Source organism: Oncorhynchus tshawytscha, linkage group LG12 (genome assembly GCF_018296145.1).
Source record: "Oncorhynchus tshawytscha isolate Ot180627B linkage group LG12, Otsh_v2.0, whole genome shotgun sequence".
NCBI classification, from domain to species: Eukaryota; Metazoa; Chordata; class Actinopteri; order Salmoniformes; family Salmonidae; genus Oncorhynchus; species Oncorhynchus tshawytscha.
In genome coordinates this window covers 74,313,131-74,331,727 of record NC_056440.1, presented here as the reverse complement: position 1 = coordinate 74,331,727, position 18,597 = coordinate 74,313,131, and the positions used below count along the sequence as shown (strand labels likewise).

The 18,597-nt window shown below is 46.4% G+C and overlaps 1 protein-coding gene across 1 annotated transcript; it reads right to left on the bottom strand.

Moving 5' to 3' along the window:
* Window positions 1-2,427: 2,427 nt before the first annotated feature.
* On the bottom strand, window positions 2,428-10,549 carry LOC112247476 (proline-serine-threonine phosphatase-interacting protein 1; the record flags this gene model as incomplete). The annotated part of the gene is given in 6 exon segments (XM_042331143.1): window positions 2,428-2,490; window positions 2,598-2,704; window positions 2,783-2,817; window positions 9,448-9,522; window positions 9,680-9,780; window positions 10,347-10,549. Coding segments are annotated over 6 exon segments (414 nt in total), but the record flags the coding sequence as incomplete, so codon positions are not given.
* Window positions 10,550-18,597: the final 8,048 nt, after the last annotated feature.

Sequence of the window (18,597 nt, the reverse complement as noted above, 5' to 3'; positions counted from 1 at the left end):
TGTAATTGCTCGCATAGAGAATAGGGTTATACAGTGCCTTCGGAAAGTATTCAGACCCCTTGACTTTTTCAACATTTTGTTGCGTTACATCCTTATTCTAAAATTGATTAAATAAAAAATTAAATCCTCATCAATCTACACACATTACCCCGTAATTACAAAGTGAAATCATGTTTGTAGATTTTTTTGCAAATGTATTAAAATAAAAAAACATTATTCAGACACTTTGCTATGAAACTTGAAATTGAGCACAGGTGCATCCTGTTTCCACTGATCATCTTTGAGATGTTTCTACAACTTGATTGGAGTCCACCTGTAGTAAATTCAATTGTTTGGATATGAGTTGTAAAGGCACACACCTGTCAAATAAAATCCTACAGTTGACAGTGCATGTCAGAGCAAAAACCAAGCCATGAGGTTGAAGGAATTGTCTGTAAAGTTCTGAGACAGGATTGTGTCGAGGCACAGATCTGGGGAAGGGTACAAAAATATTTCTGCAACATTGAAGGTCCCCAAGAACATGGTGGCCTCCATCATTCTTAAATGGAAGAAGTTTGGACACTAAGACTCTTCATAGAGCTGGCTGCCCAGCCAATCGGGGGAGAAAGGCCTTGATGAAAACCTGCTCCAGAGTGCTCAGGACCTCGGACTGGGGTGAAGGTTCACCTTCCAACAAGACAAGACCCTAAGCACACAGCCAAGACAACGCAGGAGTGGCTTTGGGACAAGGCTCTGAATGTCCCTGAGTGGCCCAGCCAGAGCCCGGACATGAACCCGATCGAACATCTCTGGAGACACCATAAAATAGCTGTGCAGGGACGCTCCCCATCCAACTTTACAGAGCAATTAGCCGGCTGGTTAAAACCGGCACTTTTACTATAACGTTGATTAATGTGCACTGTCCCTGTAAAAATAAATCAACTCAAACTCAAACTCCCCATCCAACCTGACAGAGCTTGAGAGGATCTGCTGAGAAGAATGGGAAAAACTCCCCAAATACAGGTGTGCCAAGCGTCATACCCAAGAATACTCAAGGCTGTAATCGCTGCCAAAGGTTCTTCAACAAAGTAATGAGTAAATGGTCTAAATACTTATGTGAATGTAATATTTCAGTTTTTTATTTTTAATACATTTGCAAAAATGTGTAAAAAAACGTATTTTTCTTTGTCATTATGGGATATTGTGTGTAGATTGATGAGGGAAAGAACACAATTTAATTAATTTTAGAAGTCAAGGGTTCTACCTTCCGAAGGCACTGTATACAGGATGTTATACAGGGTGTAAGTATGATACTGTAATGATACTCACAAAAATAGGCCTAAGTTTATATATATTTGAGCAATAAGGCCCGAGGAGATGTGATATGTGGACAATATACCACAGCTAAGGACTGTTCTTACCCTCTATGCAACGCGGAGTGCCTGGAATACAGCCCCTTAACTGTAATATATGGACCATATACCACAAACCCCCGAGGTGCCCTATTAATATTTTATAAACTGGTTACCAACGTAATTAGAATGCAAAAAATACATGTTTTTGTCATACCCATGGTTTACGGTTTGATATACCAGCCATCAGGGCTCAAATCACCCGGTTTATAATTGAGCATAAATCATGGGACTATGAGAGGTGAGATCTGTATTGATACAGACCAAAAGTTTCCTTTTCAAGGCCTGTGTTACCCTACCAGTTCCCCACTATAATAGGGCCAAAGTCTGTGGTTGGTGTGTGAGTGTGTGTGTCTATACTTTGTTTCCTACCCTCTTCCTCTTGCAGAACTGCACTGTGATATGTGTTCTCTCTTGGGTAGCTCACCCATCTCTGAGAGGTAGCTGGGTCTACTGGGTGTAATGTCAGCCTTCCTCTTTTCTGGGTATGAACTCTTACACTGCACTCTAGAAAAGGGTTATTTGGCTGTCCCCATAGGAGAACCCTTTTTGGTTCCAGCTAGAACCATTTTGGTTTTCAGGTGGAATCCTTTTGGGTTCAGTGTAGAACACTCTGTGGAAAGGGTTCTACACGGAAACCAAAAGGGTTCTACCAGGAACCCATAGGGTTCTTCAAAGGATACTCATTTTACATTTAAGTCATTTAGCAGACGCTCTTATTCAGTGACTTACAGGAGCAATTATGGTTAAGTGCTTTGCTCAAGGGCACATAGGCAGATTTTTCACCTAGTCTGCTCTGAGATTAAAACCACTGACCTTTCAGTTACTGGCCCAATGCCCTTAAATGCTAGACTACCTGCCACCTGTCTCCTATGGGGACATCTGAAGCACCCTTCAATTCTAGATACTTTTTTTTCTAAGCGTGTGGATAAAGTCCCACTTTCAGACTGTTCTATTACCCTCTGTGTATGTAACTCTGTACTTAAACTGACTTACTAAGTAAGCATGTAATTCCCTGAGTAAATAGTATGCCTACCTCCATGGTCTTCTTGTATAAGGACACCTTCATCTTCTGAACTTTCTCCATAATCCCCTCAAACTGAACGAGGATAAACAACATGGTTGAAATTTACTGGCACCTCATAAATACAGGTTTTCAAAATGTATTTTCAAAATGAAATAAGCACTCAATAACACATTTCAAACCTTCCTCCTCTGTTCTTTCTGTCGCTCTCTGAATATTTCCATCTTCTTCATCTCTTCCCGTAACATTCCGGATAGCTGGATATGCAGATTCCCGATGTTTTCAATTTCTGTCAAAGAAAACAGTTATTTTAGTAAACTGTCATTGGGCTTTGTTGTGAGAGATGCAGTAGACAGGATAAACTTACGTGTTTTAAGTTGATCAAAGGAGGCTTTCAGAGTGCTGAAAAAATAGGAATGATGCATTCATCAATAACAGGTAGTGTAGCATACTAAATACTAGTTAAACACAGTATGCATAAACAGATTGCCAAATCACTGCATTCAACTGTATCTAGATATCAATGACTTGTCATGGTTCCACCTGTCACCAGAGGGCAGCAGAGACCGTCCTAGAGACATTAACGACACTCTGGTGTGTCCAATTTATTCATTATGATATCCCTGTTAAAAGAGGTGTGTTTTCTGTTGTCCTTTGCAGAAGCTTGAATTGTTTACTGTGTGCGTTTGTTTCCTGAGTGAGATTTTGAGAATTAGTGTTGGTTGTTTTTTCATGTGTACTGTGATCCTGCGGCTACCGTTTCTCAGTAAAGTAAAGTATGTTTATCCTTAACCACTGATTCCTCGTCTGTTCTCTTCTCTGCACCTGGGTCCAACCTTACCACATCACAGCAAGCTTCTGCACCAAACATGGTCCCAGCAGAGATCACTCAGATCAAGAATGTTGTAACCCACCAAGGAGCAATGCAGAGGCTGCAGCAAGAACAACTCTCCCAAATATCAGAGACCCTCCAGGCACTTATCGACTCCCTCCAAACACAGTCCAACCTCAACCCAAGAGGGGCCAATGTCCAAGTCTCATCGCCCAGTGCTACAGATGTCGCCATAGTTCCTCCAGGGAACCTGCACCGGGAACCCAAGATCCCAGCCCCCGAGCGGTATGATGGCCACCCGGGAGCATGCAAGGGGTTCCTACCTCATTCAGTGTTCTCTGGTGTTCGAGCTACAGTCCTCCTTGTTCCACACCGATCGGCCATGAACGCCTACATCATCTCTCTACTCTCGGGCAAGGCCCTGGCGTGGGCAATGGCAGTGTGGGAACAGCAGCCACCAACCTGCAGCTCCATATTAGCCTTCATTGCTGAGTTACAAGTCTTCGACCACCCAGTCGGCGGAAGAGAAGCGGTCAGCCGACTGTTCAACATCTGCCAAGGGGCCAGACCAGTTGCTGACTTCGCCATTGAGTTCCACAACCTCGCCTCCAAGAGTGTGTAGAATATGGAGGTCCTGGAAACTGCTTCCCACCAGGGTTTGTCTAACTCCAAGGATGAACTGGCCTCTCGGGAACTGGGAGAGGACCTTGAGTCCCTGATAATACTGGCAATCAGGATCGACAACCGCCTCGAATGCGTGAGACATCGCCTTTCTGACTCCACCCCAGTATCTCGGTTTCCTGAGCACCTTAAGCCCCCCAAGCCCAGAATTGAGAAGCCCATGCAGCTGTGACCCACACGTCAGAGTCCACAGGTGCGTGAAAGGCGCATCTGCGACGGCTGCTGCCTCTACTGCGGAGGTCTCGGCCATCTCCGTGATATATGTCCAGCGCTGACGGGAAACGCCAGGACAAGGGGAGACCCTGGACTGGGAGATGTTTCGTATTGCGTCAGACAACAACATTGACGAATACGCTGATTCGGTGTGCGAGTTCATTAGAATGTGCGTTGAAGATGTCGTTCCCATAGCAACGATTAAAACATTCCCTAACCAGAAACCGTGGATTGATGGCAGCATTCGTGTGAAACTGAAGGCGCGAACCACTGCTTTTAATCAGGGCAAGGTGTCTGGTAACATGACTGAATACAAACAGTGCAGCTATTCCCTCCGCAAGGCTATCAAACAAGCTAAGCGCCAGTACAGAGACAAAGTAGAATCCAACGGCTCAGACACAAGAGGCATGTGGCAGGGTCTACAGTCAATCACGGACTACAGAAAGAAACCCAGCCCAGTCACGGACCAGGATGTCTTGCTCCCAGGCAGACTAAATAACTTTTTTGCCCGCTTTGAGGACAATACAGTGCCACTGACACGGCCTGCAACGAAAACATGCGGTCTCTCCTTCACTGCAGCCGAAGTGAGTAAGACATTTAAACGTGTTAACCCTCGCAAGGCTGCAGGCCCAGACGGCATCCCCAGCCGCGCCCTCAGAGCATGCTCAGACCAGCTGGCCGGTGTGTTTACGGACATATTCAATCAATCCCTATTCCAGTCTGCTGTTCCCACATGCTTCAAGAGGGCCACCATTGTTCCTGTTCCCAAGAAAGCTAAGGTAACTGAGCTAAACGACTACCGCCCCGTAGCACTCACATCCGTCATCATGAAGTGCTTTGAGAGACTAGTCAAGGACCATATCACCTCCACCCTACCTGACACCCTAGACCCACTCCAATTTGCTTACCGCCCAAATAGGTCCACAGACGATGCAATCTCAACCACACTGCACACTGCCCTAACCCATCTGGACAAGAGGAATACCTATGTGAGAATGCTGTTCATCGACTACAGCTCGGCATTCAACACCATTGTACCCTCCAAGCTCGTCATCAAGCTTGAGACCCTGGGTCTCGACCCCGCCCTGTGCAACTGGGTACTGGACTTCCTGACGGGCCGCCCCCAGGTGGTGAGGGTAGGCAACAACATCTCCTCCCCGCTGATCCTCAACACTGGGGCCCCACAAGGGTGCGTTCTGAGCCCTCTCCTGTACTCCCTGTTCACCCATGACTGCGTGGCCACGCACGCCTCCAACTCAATCATCAAGTTTGCGGACGACACAACAGTGGTAGGCTTGATTACCAACAACGACGAGACGGCCTACAGGGAGGAGGTGAGGGCCCTCAGAGTGTGGTGTCAGGAAAAAACCTCACACTCAACGTCAACAAAACTAAGGAGATGATTGTGGACTTCAGGAAACAGCAGAGGGAACACCCCCATCCACATCGATGGAACAGTAGTGGAGAGGGTAGCAAGTTTTAAGTTCCTCGGCATACACATCACAGACAAACTGAATTGGTCCACTCACACAGACAGCATCGTGAGGAAGGCGCAGCAGTGCCTCTTCAACCTCCGGAGGCTGAAGAAATTCGGCTTGTCACCAAAAGCACTCACAAACTTCTACAGATGCACAATCGAGAGCATCCTGGCGGGCTGTATCACCGCCTGGTATGGCAACTGCACCGCCCTCAACCGTAAGGCTCTCCAGAGGGTAGTGAGGTCTGCACAACGCATCACCGGGGGCAAACTACCTGCCCTCCAGGACACCTACACCACCCGATGCTACAGGAAGGCCATAAAGATCATCAAGGACATCAACCACCCGAGCCAGTGCCTGTTCACCCCGCTGTCATCCAGAAGGCGAGGTCAGTACAGGTTCATCAAAGCTGGGACCGAGAGACTGAAAAACAGCTTCTATCTCAAGGCCATCAGACTGTTAAACAGCCACCACTAACATTGAGTGGCTACTGCCAACACACTGTCAATGACACTGACTCTACTCCAGCCACTTTAATAATGGGAATTGATGGGAAATGATGTAAATATATCACTAGCCACTTTAAACAATGCTACCTTATATAATGTTACTTACCCTACATTATTCATCTCATATGCATACGTAGATACTGTACTCTATATCATCGACTGCATCCTTATGTAATACATGTATCACTAGCCACTTTAACTATGCCACTTGGTTTACATACTCATCTCATATGTATATACTGTACTCGATATCATCTACTGTATCTTGCCTATGCTGCTCTGTACCATCACTCATTCATATATCCTTATGTACATATTCTTTATCCCCTTACACTGTGTATAAGACAGTAGTTCTTTGGAATTGTTAGTTAGATTACTTGTTCGTTATTACTGCTTTGTCGGAACTAGAAGCACAAGCATTTCGCTACACTCGCATTAACATCTGCTAACCATGTGTATGTGACAAATAAAATTTGATTTGATTTGATTTGAGACCCTGACGAGCTGTGCAGCTACCTCTCAGTCACCGTCTGTCACTACTCGCAACCCTCCACTGGGACAACCGTCAGCACCAGAATCAAGCCTTCGTGGACACAGATAATTTTACTGATCAGGACTTCACCAGATAATTACCAATCACCTGCGTGAAGTGTCCCATCCCTCTGCAGATTCAAGCCCTCAATGGACGGCCCATTTGCTCCGGTCAGGTGGAATATCAGACCAAGCCCATTCTACTGCAGGCTGGGGTGAAACACTCAGACTCTTAGTTTTCTGCTCCCTAGAAACCCCCGGCTAGCACTACATAACCCACTATTCTCCTGGTCCATGGGACACCTACTACTGGGGTAAGGACTGCCAGTCTAAATGTTTAAGACCCCCACCAAGAGCCTCGTCATGTCCTCCAGCATCCATTGAAGTCCACGACTTCTCCGCTCTCCCTCCTGAATACTTCGACCTCCCTGAGGCCTGCAGTAAGAGGCAAGCTGCCACCCTTCTTCCACATCGTTCATACGACTGTGCCATAGGACTCCTACCCGGCTACACACCTACCCAGGGCCGTCTGTACTATCTCTCAACCCCTGAAGCAGCAGTCATGGACAATTACATCCGGGAGACACTAGAGGCAGGTTTCATTTTTTTTTAAAATATTTTTTTATACCTTTATTTTACTAGGCAAGTCAGTTAAGAACAAATTCTTATTTTCAATGACGGCCTAGGAACAGTGGGTTAACTGCCTGTTCAGTGGCAGAACGACAGATTTTGTACCTTGTCAGCTCGGGGATTTGAACTTGCAACCTTTCGGTTACTAGTCCAATGCTCTAACCACTAGGCTACCCTGCCGCCCCACTAGCCCATCTACATCCCTAGCTGGTGCAGGCTTCTTCGTGGGTAAGAAGGATGAAGGCCTGCGTCCTTGCATCGATTACAGAGGGCTGTACTGGATTACAATCAAGAATCGTTACCCTCTGCCCCTGATGTCTTGGAGTTGGCCCAATTCTTCACCAAACTGGACCTCCACAACCCTTAAAATCTGGTGAGAATCAGGGAGATGAGTGGTAAACTGCCTTTAACACCGCTAGTGGACACTATGAGTATTTAATCATGCCCTTTGGATTATCAAACTCACCGGCAGTCTTTCAAGCATTGATTATTGACACTCAAATCGGTTTCTCTTTGTTTACCTCAAAAACATCCTAATCTTCTCCAAAACCCTTCCAGAACACAATCTGCACGTCCTGAGATGCCTCCTGCAGAGCCAACTATATGTCAAGATGGAGAAGTGTGAGTTCCACGTATCCCAGGATTCCTTCCTGGGTCACATTATCTCTACCACAGGTCTCCAAATGCAACCCAAAAAGGTTGAGGCGGTCGCCCACTGTCCCCGTCCCACCTCACTCAAGCAGGCCCAGCGGTTCCTCGGGTGAAACAATTTTAACAGGTGTTTTATACGCAACTTTGGTGCAGTGGCAGCGCCTCTCTCGGTCCTAACCTGCATGTCAATTTGCCCAGCGTCGTCCGGGTTTGGCCGGGGTAGGCCGTCAGTGTAAATAAGAATTTGTTCTTAACTGACTTGCCTAGTTAAATAAAGTTGACATTGTTTTTTTAAAGTCCCAGACCCGTTTTTGCTACACTCCAGAGGTTGACAGGGCATTCATAGAGCTTAAGGGATGTTTCACCTCTGGGCCCATCCTTGTCCATCCTGATCCTACTCTGCCCTTTGTAGTAGAGGTGGACGCCTCGGACACCGGAGCAGGGGTGGTCCTTTCACAGCAGAACGAAGAGGACAAGAAACTGCACCCATGCGCCCAAGTGGTTCTCGCCAGCGGAACGCAACTACTATGTAGGCAACTGTGAGCTCTTGGCAGTTAAATGGGCCCTTGGGAACTTGGTCTCCATTCAAGAAGCCAAGAGGTTGAACGCTCGCCAGGCTAGGTGGGCTCTGTTTTTTAACAGGTTTGATTTCACACTAGCCTATCGCCCGGGATCCAAGAATCAGAAAGCAGGCGCCCTGTCCCACCAACACGATACCTCTAACGAGGAGAGGGACTCCGGGCCCATCATCCACAGCTCCCGCATTGTGGACTCTGCGATATGGAGTATTGAGACCACGGTCCGACAAGCTCAGACACGAGAACCTGTCCCAAGGCGATAATGATTTCCCTGTTAAGAGGGGTGTTTGCTGTTGTCCTTTGCAGCAGCTTGAATTGTTTACTGTGTGCATTTGTTTCCTGAGTGAGTTTTCAAGACTTAGTGTTTGTTGTTTCAAGTGTACTGTGATCCTGCGGCTACTGTTTCTCAGTAAATTATTATGTTTATCTTTAACCACTGATTCCTTGTCTGGTCTCTTCTCTTCGTCCAACTTTACCATGTCACATGACTGGCTAATTAGCAATGGTGTAAAGATTAACTGTGTGAACAGGAAACTGTATTGAGGATGCACACACACACACATTTTCTCTCTCTCTCTCTGTTGGAAATTATTCCACGAGGGCTAGAATGTGTGACTTAATGGCATTGTGTGCCACTACTGAACCCTGACTCTATCATTATGATGTTCTAAAAATACCACTATTATTCTATTGACTACTATTATATTGCCTGTGAAGTGGTTGTGGCACATAAGCAAGTAGCAGGCGCGCCACGCCAGGTTATGGCAAATTATTTAAATGAAAAATAAAAAACATTACATTTGGTTTCGGCCAACGTCTCCACCAATGTTATTTGTATCTATTATGACAGCATTTTGGCTAACTTATGCATAGTAGGTATTATGGTCCAAACATATAATCTCTATATATGTATGTAACCAGCCATTTACCTGATCTCTGTCTGCCCCCCAGCTTTACGTGCTATTGTCACCAGATCCTTCCCATACCTCTCTTCTGCCATGGCCCTGTAGACAGACAAACAAGCAGACTTAAAAGGACGTTTTTTGTAGAGTGTAGACCAATCTTTGAGTTGTATGAACATTCCGATTCGGTGTGCAATCACTGCTGACCATCCCTGCGTGCATTTTATATGAAGTTTTAATGACGTCAGAGAAACCCTACCTCATCTTCAGCAGTTCCTCCACATCTTTGCACATCCGCCTGCCATCATATAGTCTCTGAATCAGAACCTCATAGCCCTGATGATTAGTGAAATCAACTCCCTACAGAGAGAGAAAGAGAGGTGTTGTAATCCAGTTACACAACAATAGTTACAAAATAAACGTTTGACTCATTACTGCCCAGTGGTTTGTCTCTGTATTTAGTGGCACATACTGAACAGTTAGATTCCACAGATGTTGGAACTTGTTTAGGGATTGGTTCCCATAGAATGGGATTGTCACATTTTAGAAACCTAATGCTGTTTGCTTTAAAAGGCTCACTACACTTTCAAGTCTGTAAATGGTTGAGAATGAACAAAATACATTAATTTCTGGATAGAGAGATTTTAAATGAGTTATCAGTAGACTACCTAGGCTACCCTGGGGCGGCAGGGTAGCCTAGTGGTTAGAGCGTTGGACTAGTAACCGGAAGGTTGTGAGTTCAAACCCCCGAGCTGACAAGGTACAAATCTGTCGTTCTGCCCCTGAACAGGCAGTCAACCCAGGCCATCATTGAAAATAAGAATGTGTTCTGACTTGCCTAGTTAAATAAAGGTAAAATAAATATCTAGTTACACACACCAACGCAGGACATCAAGAGACAATGGTAGCAGACTGAGGGAACTTACCCAAAAGGCATCTTTATACAGCAAGGGAGTCATTCTGTGTTATTCATGCACTTCCTCAAAGTTGAATGTTAATATCAACGTTTACCAAAAACATAAACCACTTCAGTTTAACAGATTCCTTACTGAGATAAAATATATATATATATATAGCTATATATGAAGGACAACTCCAGAATACCTCAGCTGTTATAACTGCAATATCACTGTTGAACTTTGCAATGGGCTTGAATGAGGAAGTACCCTGTGATGTCACTATCCACAGACTCAGCCTCTTGCTGAGATATGTAGATAACTACAGTTTTGATTATTATTTGAATAATAGATCATATAGAATTTCAGACCTAAAACGGATTCACAGACTATATTGGGCACTGATTGTGCCCTTGTTCATGAAGAATAGCCATGGGTTTGATTATATCCAGGGTGTATCACATCTGACCGTGATCGGATTCCCATAGGGCGGCGCACAATTGGCCCAGCGTCGTCCGGGTTTGGCCGGGGTAGACCGTCATTGTAAATAATAATTTGTTCTAAATTAAATGACTTGCCTAGTTAAATAAAGGGTAGAAAATACATTAAAATGTATTATAAATAATATCTGTATAAATATAGTTTTTTTAAATGTATGTTTAATAATATGTTTGACATGCCTACACAGTAAGTGCTTTCCAATTAACTGCTGCTTGTAAAAGCCATCATATCCACCTGTGAACATCAGACGACTAACTGAACTTTAGCAGCTAACAAATACCGACCTCTAGTGGTTCACTCAGGGAGATACATAAACCATCACCTTGAAAGTTGAACTAACAGCACAACTAAACATTAGGCCTACATGTTGTGGTTAAATATTCAAGTTCTTGAAAAGGGCCATGCAGGTAAAATGCCATCCACGGGAAGGGAGGTAAACCAAGAGGCAGAATGATGTCGAGGTTCGATCCAAGAATTGAGAGCGTCGATATTTATTTTCTAGTCATCTGATGTGTATTTTTTTCAACAACTTGCTGAATAGGTTTAGCCTACGCTCGTACCTATGACAAGATGACTGCGTCATCCTTCAGAATGGACATCCCATGGACTGGACACGAAATTGGGGAGAAAAAGGGGTAAAATTAAAAATAAAAAAACTTTTAAAAAAGACTGGACATAGTAAGGCGTTTGTACGTTTGGTACATTTTTCCTTGGCACTGTTCTGTGCCGCCACTTGCCCATGGGTATAGGCCTATGTATCACATTAAGGTAACTGTTTTTTGTTGCATTTATACACTGGAATATGTTTTTCTAATTTCGAAGTGAGTGCAAATAAACATACTTTATTCAGATTAGGGCTACAATAAATTAATGTTTCACAATATGGCCACAAGAGGGAGACACAGACCTTTTCTGCTCTCCTCATGGCACTAAGCATTAACCGACAATAAAATACTGTATAGGTCCACCAAATCCCACTAGACAGAAATCGACCCAAAACCTAAATCTCAGTTTTATGTCCAAACTGTGCCCTGGGCATGTGTGACTGAGGACATGGTAACACATGGATGAACAAACACATGAAGGCCTATTGATTTTCAGAGTGAGAAAGGATGGCTGTGTGGTGTCTCAGTCTCTCACTGTCCTCCTGATCAATAAGATGTGTGAAAATCCGAAGGTTCTCTCTCTCTCTTAGCAGGGGAATCACCTAGTTACTGTTATCTACCCAGAGAGAGAGACAGGTTACAGAGGGCATTCCCATCAATACAGACAGTTCAGCACTAGAATTATAGCACTCTGTCTGACTAAACGATAGGCCTGAGGTATTGGACTTGCAAGTTAACATTTTCAACTACTCTGTATTGTTTGTCATCAACTAATTTATTACCAATAATGTCATCGGACCCTAAATAATCCCAAGGGTTTTAGTGATGGAGCTTTGCCCCTTCTCTACACTCTTCGGAAAAAAGGTGCTATCTAGAACCTTAAAGGGTTATTCGGTTGTCCCCATAGGACAAGGGGGGGGGGCAAAGTATCCGGCCCTTGAGACATTTGTAAACATTTTTTCTCCCCAATTTCATGGTATCCAATTGGTAGTTACAGTCTTGTCCCATCACTGCAACTCCTGTACGGACTTGGGCGAGGCGAAGGTCGAGAGCCGTGCATCCTCCGATACACGACCCAACCAAGCCACACTGCTTCTTGACACACTGCTCGCTTAACCCAGAAGCCAGCTGCACCAATGTGTCAGAAGAAACACTGTACACCTGGCGACCGTGTCAGCGTGCGTGCGCCTGGCTCGCCACAGGAGTCGCTAGTGTGCGATGGGACAAGGAAATCTCGGCCTGCCAAACCCTCTCCTAACCAGGACGATGCTGGGCCAAATGATTTTAACAAACAATTGGTCCCCCAAAAAATGCGGCCCTCCGTTGAATTTCAATATCCCGATGTGGCCCTCGAGCCAAAAAGTTTGCCCACCCCTGCCATAGGAGAACCCTTTGAAGGATCCTTTTTTGCTTATAGGTAGAACCCTTTATACAGATGGTTCTACATGGAACCCAAAAGGGTTCTACCTGGAACCAAAAAGTGTTCTCCCATGGGGACAGCCGAAGGCCACTTTTGGAACACTTTATTTTCTAACAGTGTACATCATCCTCAAAGGTTTTTAATCCTTCCAGTCTGCATGAATTGGGGGATTGACATTTATCCAGCCTATTAGCTATGGCTACTGATTCCTGCAGCTCAGGGTCCGTGTGAGCATGTCTATCTGTGTGTGGGACCCCGTGTGAGGGCTCTAATGGAGGGCCAGGCAGCACTAGAAATCAGCTGTGTAGTCATGTCCTACCCAGGCCAATGGGTCCACAGACACACACAGCCTCCACACAGGGGCTCCCTGGAGTGGCAGTTATTGAACTGTGACAAACGAGCCGTGTCAGGGCCAGGACAAGCCTCCTACCTGGGGGATTCTCTCTAAATGACCTTCCCATTAACCAACCACTGGTGTATCCCCCCCTCCGCCTCCTCAGATAGGGTTACACAGGGAGGCAGATCATTCACAGTCCATTGTCCCCACTGCCATAGAGTTTTTCCCAATGACCGTATGGAGTTTTCACCCGTTTCAACTCGTGAAGTTATTTTCCACTGTTTTCATTTCCAGGTCCATATTGTCATGTCCATTCAGAATGTGTGTATTAGTATACAGTATGTAGGTGTGTGTGCTGTGCAACTGGGCATGCATATATTCCTGTGACTTGACCTGAGTGTGTTTTCCTGCCTGAGTGCTTGCTTGCGTGTGTGAGGCTCTGTGCCTCTGGGGTAGTGTGAGTGACTTCACTGCTTTCACACGTTCTCCATCCCTTCATCCCTCCTTCCCTCCATCCCTCCATCCTCTATAATCCCCAATTGACTATTGGCACCAGCCCTTTATCTCTACCTCCCCTCCGATGCCCTGGGTACATGTCTGCAGAGTGTTGTGTGTGTGTGTGTGTGTGCATGTGTGCGTGCGTAGGTGCGCTGTGTATCCCCTTCTCCGACTCTGGTGAATAGGAATGCAGTGAAGTGAGCATTGATTGGCCACGTTAGTGCAAACCTGTTAGTATCCTGACAGATGGATGGCTAATGATGTGTAGGCAGCAGTGCAGGGGCCTGTAGTTGTTAGTGAGATGATCCGCTGTCATAATAATACAGTTCATAAAACCAACAGCTGGGGACCGTCCCACATGGCACCCTATTCCCTACATAGTGCACTGCTTTTAACCAAGGCCCTGGGCTCTGGTCAAAAGTAGTGCACTTTGTAGGGAATATGGTGCCATTTTGGATGCTGATTATAACCCAGGACCCAAGACATTGAAGCCAATGACAAAGCAAGCTGAAGGCCTTGGCTTTCTCACATTTGATCTAAATCTACCTTCAAATTAAACATTAAGTGGCAGGTTAATCTGCCGTATTACTCCTAAAATCGCTTAATCAATCTGATCCTCCTCGTCCATTACTCTCTGTTGTGTTCCCTATGGCTACTGGGGTCTGTGCAGCAGGGCCGGGAAGCTCTCTTCCTCTTTCTTTCACACACACACACACACACACACACACACACACACACACACACACACACACACACACACACACACACACACACACACACACACACACACACACACACACACACACACACACACACACACACACACACACACACACACACACACACACACACACACACACACACAGAGAGAGAGTTGTATGTTGATGTCGATTTTCTGTTAAATATTTGATCAGCCCTGATGTCACAGTCTGGTAACCCGTGGCTACAACATTTTGGATACTTTAGTTGTTGTTTTCAACATCCTGTGGTCTGGTCCTATAAAGGATAGTTGAGTTCTCCTGAAAGGGGATAAATAGATGTTCAGAAGAACTAGAGGGGGTGTAGCAGGCTGCTAGGTGACCCCAATGAGAGGGTGCATGCCAGGGGCAGAACCTGCCCCCTGCCTGGGTCCCACTGACCGACTGGATGCTGGTTTGGTCTAATTTGCCCCACGGCTGGTCTCTCCATGGGGACCCCTGTCCTCTACATCTGCACCCAGGGCTCTCCATACTGCCTTGCCCTCCTACACACCCCACTTTCTTTCTTCTCCTCCCTCTCCGCTTAGGCCTCTACATGTTTCTATCCCTCATGGTGAGGCTCTCAAGCCTGGCCTTTTGCCATCCCGGCCGCTGTGTGTGTGTGTGTGTGTTGTGTGTGTGTGTGTTGTGTGTGTGTGTTGTGTGCGTGTCCGGAGAGATAGGGGCAAGGCTGCTAATTTTCAAAGTGGGTTCATCCATTTGACAGAGGACAGGGATTCTGCTTGGTTACACACCTCACAGCCCACACAGAGAGCTGACCAGACATACTAACATGTTACACACCTCACAGCCCACACAGAGAGCTGACCAAACATACTAACATGTTACACACCTCACAGCCCACACAGAGAGCTGACCAGACATACTAACATGTTACACACCTCACAGCCCACACAGAGAGCTGACCACTAACATGTTACACACCTCACAGCCCACACAGAGAGCTGACCAGACATACTAACATGTTACACACCTCACAGCCCACACAGAGAGCTGACCAAACATACTAACATGTTACACACCTCACAGCCCACACAGAGAGCTGACCAGACATACTAACATGTTACACACCTCACAGCCCACACAGAGAGCTGACCAGACATACTAACATGTTACACACCTCACAGCCCACACTGAGAGCTGACCAGACATACTAACATGTTACACACCTCACAGCCCACACAGAGAGCTGACCAGACATACTAACATGTTACACACCTCACAGCCCACACAGAGAGCTGACCAGACATACTAACATGTTACACACCTCACAGCCCACACAGAGAGCTGACCAGACATACTAACATGTTACACACCTCACAGCCCACACAGAGAGCTGACCAGACATACTAACATGTTACACACCTCACAGCCCACACAGAGAGCTGACCAGACATACTAACATGTTACACACCTCACAGCCCACACAGAGAGCTGACCAGGCATACTAACATGTTACACACCTCACAGCCCACACAGAGAGCTGACCAGACATACTAACATGTTACACACCTCACAGCCCACACAGAGAGCTGACCAACATACTAACATGTTACACACCTCACAGCCCACACAGAGAGCTGACCAGACATACTAACATGTTACACATCACAGCCCACACAGAGAGCTGACCAGACATACTAACATGTTACACACATCACAGCCCACACAGAGAGCTGACCAAACATACTAACATGTTACACACCTCACAGCCCACACAGAGAGCTGACCAGACATACTAACATGTTACACACCTCACAGCCCACACAGAGAGCTGACCAGACATACTAACATGTTACACACCTCACAGCCCACACAGAGAGCTGACCAGACATACTAACATGTTACACACCTCACAGCCCACACAGAGAGCTGACCAGACATACTAACATGTTACACACCTCACAGCCCACACAGAGAGCTGACCAAACATACTAACATGTTACACACCTCACAGCCCACACAGAGAGCTGACCAGACATACTAACATGTTACACACCTCACAGCCCACACAGAGAGCTGACCAGACATACTAACATGTTACACACCTCACAGCCCACACAGAGAGCTGACCAGACATACTAACATGTTACACACCTCACAGCCCACACAGAGAGCTGACTAGGCATACTAACATGTTACACACCTCACAGCCCACACAGAGAGCTGACTAGGCATACTAACATGTTACACACCTCACAGCCCACACAGAGAGCTGACCAGACATACTAACATGTTACACACCTCACAGCCCACACAGAGAGCTGACATACTAACATGTAGATGTTGTTGCTTCTTTCTTCTCTTTCAGTGATCACATCCATTATTTAGACAATTACAGTGGCTGTTATCTGAGGCAATACCCCAGAATGACAGCATCAAATCTTAGATGAAATACAGTCCGCTGAAACATTTCTGGCTTCTCTACTATAGTGCTACTTCTAAGGATGTCTGTCGAATACATTTTTAATAATACGACGCAAGCAGGTGGGGCTGTTGAGACTTTTACTTTTCTTAACGTTTCCTCTGACATTCCTTTTGTTTTCTGGTTAGTATCACAACGCTGTGACGGCTCCTGGTGAGAGAATGATCACTGGCCATTGCCCTGGTCATCCTGCACAGATCAGCAATCGATGACAGAGGGTAAACACTCACTGTGTGTAGCTGAAAGGTGAGGGACAGACTGTCTAAAGGTGCCATTGTGTGTGTGCGTAAGTTTGTGTGCGTGTCTGCATGCTGCATGCATGTGTATGTGAACAGGGAGGAAGGATCTTCCCCCCCGTGACTTGCTCTGTCTCTGTGACTCAGAGTTCCCCAGCCAGCCTCAGTAGTTTAGCAGAGTTCCCCAGCCAGCCTCAGTAGTTTAGCTTAGAGTTCCTCTGCCAGCCTTTAGTTTAACAGTTAGTTCCCCAGCCAGCCTCAGTAGTTTAGCAGAGTTCCCCAGCCAGCCTCAGTAGTTTAACACAGTTCCCCAGCCAGCCTCAGTAGTTTAACAGAGTTCCCCAGCCAGCCTCAGTAGTTTAACAGAGTTCCCCAGCCAGCCTCAGTAGACAGAGTTCCCCAGCCAGCCTCAGTAGTTTAGCAGAGTTCCCCAGCCAGCCTCAGTAGTTTAACAGAGTTCCCCAGCCAGCCTCAGTAGTTTGCAGAGATCCCCAGCCAGCCTCAGTAGTTTAACAGAGTTCCCCAGCCAGCCTCAGTAGTTTAGCAGAGTTCCCCAGCCAGCCTCAGTAGTTTAACAGAGTTCCCCAGCCAGCCTCAGTAGTTTAACAGAGTTCCCCAGCCAGCCTCAGTAGTTTAACAGAGTTCCCCAGCCAGCCTCAGTAGTTTAACAGAGTTCCCCAGCCAGCCTCAGTAGTTTAACAGAGTTCCCCAGCCAGCCTCAGTAGTTTAGCAGAGTTCCCCAGCCAGCCTCAGTAGTTTAGCAGAGTTCCCAGCCAGCCTCAGTAGTTTAACAGAGTTCCCCAGCCAGCCTCAGTAGTTTAACAGAGTTCCCCAGCCAGCCTCAGTAGTTTAACAGAGTTCCCCAGCCAGCCTCAGTAGTTTAGCAGAGTTCCCCAGCCAGCCTCAGTAGTTTAGCAGAGTTCCCCAGCCAGCCTCAGTAGTTTAGCAGAGTTCCCCAGCCAGCCTCAGTAGTTTAGCAGAGTTCCCCAGCCAGCCTCAGTAGTTTAGCAGAGTTCCCCAGCCAGCCTCAGTAGTTTAGCAGAGTTCCCCAGTCAGCCTCAGTAGTTTAACAGAGTTCCCCAGCCAGCCTCAGTAGTTTAGCAGAGTTCCCCAGTCAGCCTCAGTAGTTTAACAGAGTTCCCCAGCCAGCCTCAGTAGTTTAGCAGAGTTCCCCAGCCAGCCTCAGTAGTTTAGCAGAGTTCCCCAGCCAGCCTCAGTAGTTTAACAGAGTTCCCCAGCCAGCCTCAGTAGTTTAGCAGAGTTCCCCAGCCAGCCTCAGTAGTTTAACAGAGTTCCCCAGCCAGCCTCAGTAGTTTAACAGAGTTCCCCAGCCAGCCTCAGTAGTTTAGCAGAGTTCCCCAGCCAGCCTCAGTAGTTTAGCAGAGTTCCCCAGTCAGCCTCAGTAATTTATATGTGACAGGCTGTCTTTGATCGTAAGGCAGATCATACCTCAGAGCTGTGCAGAGTATACATTTTTTCTTCACATTGCACCCTATTCCCA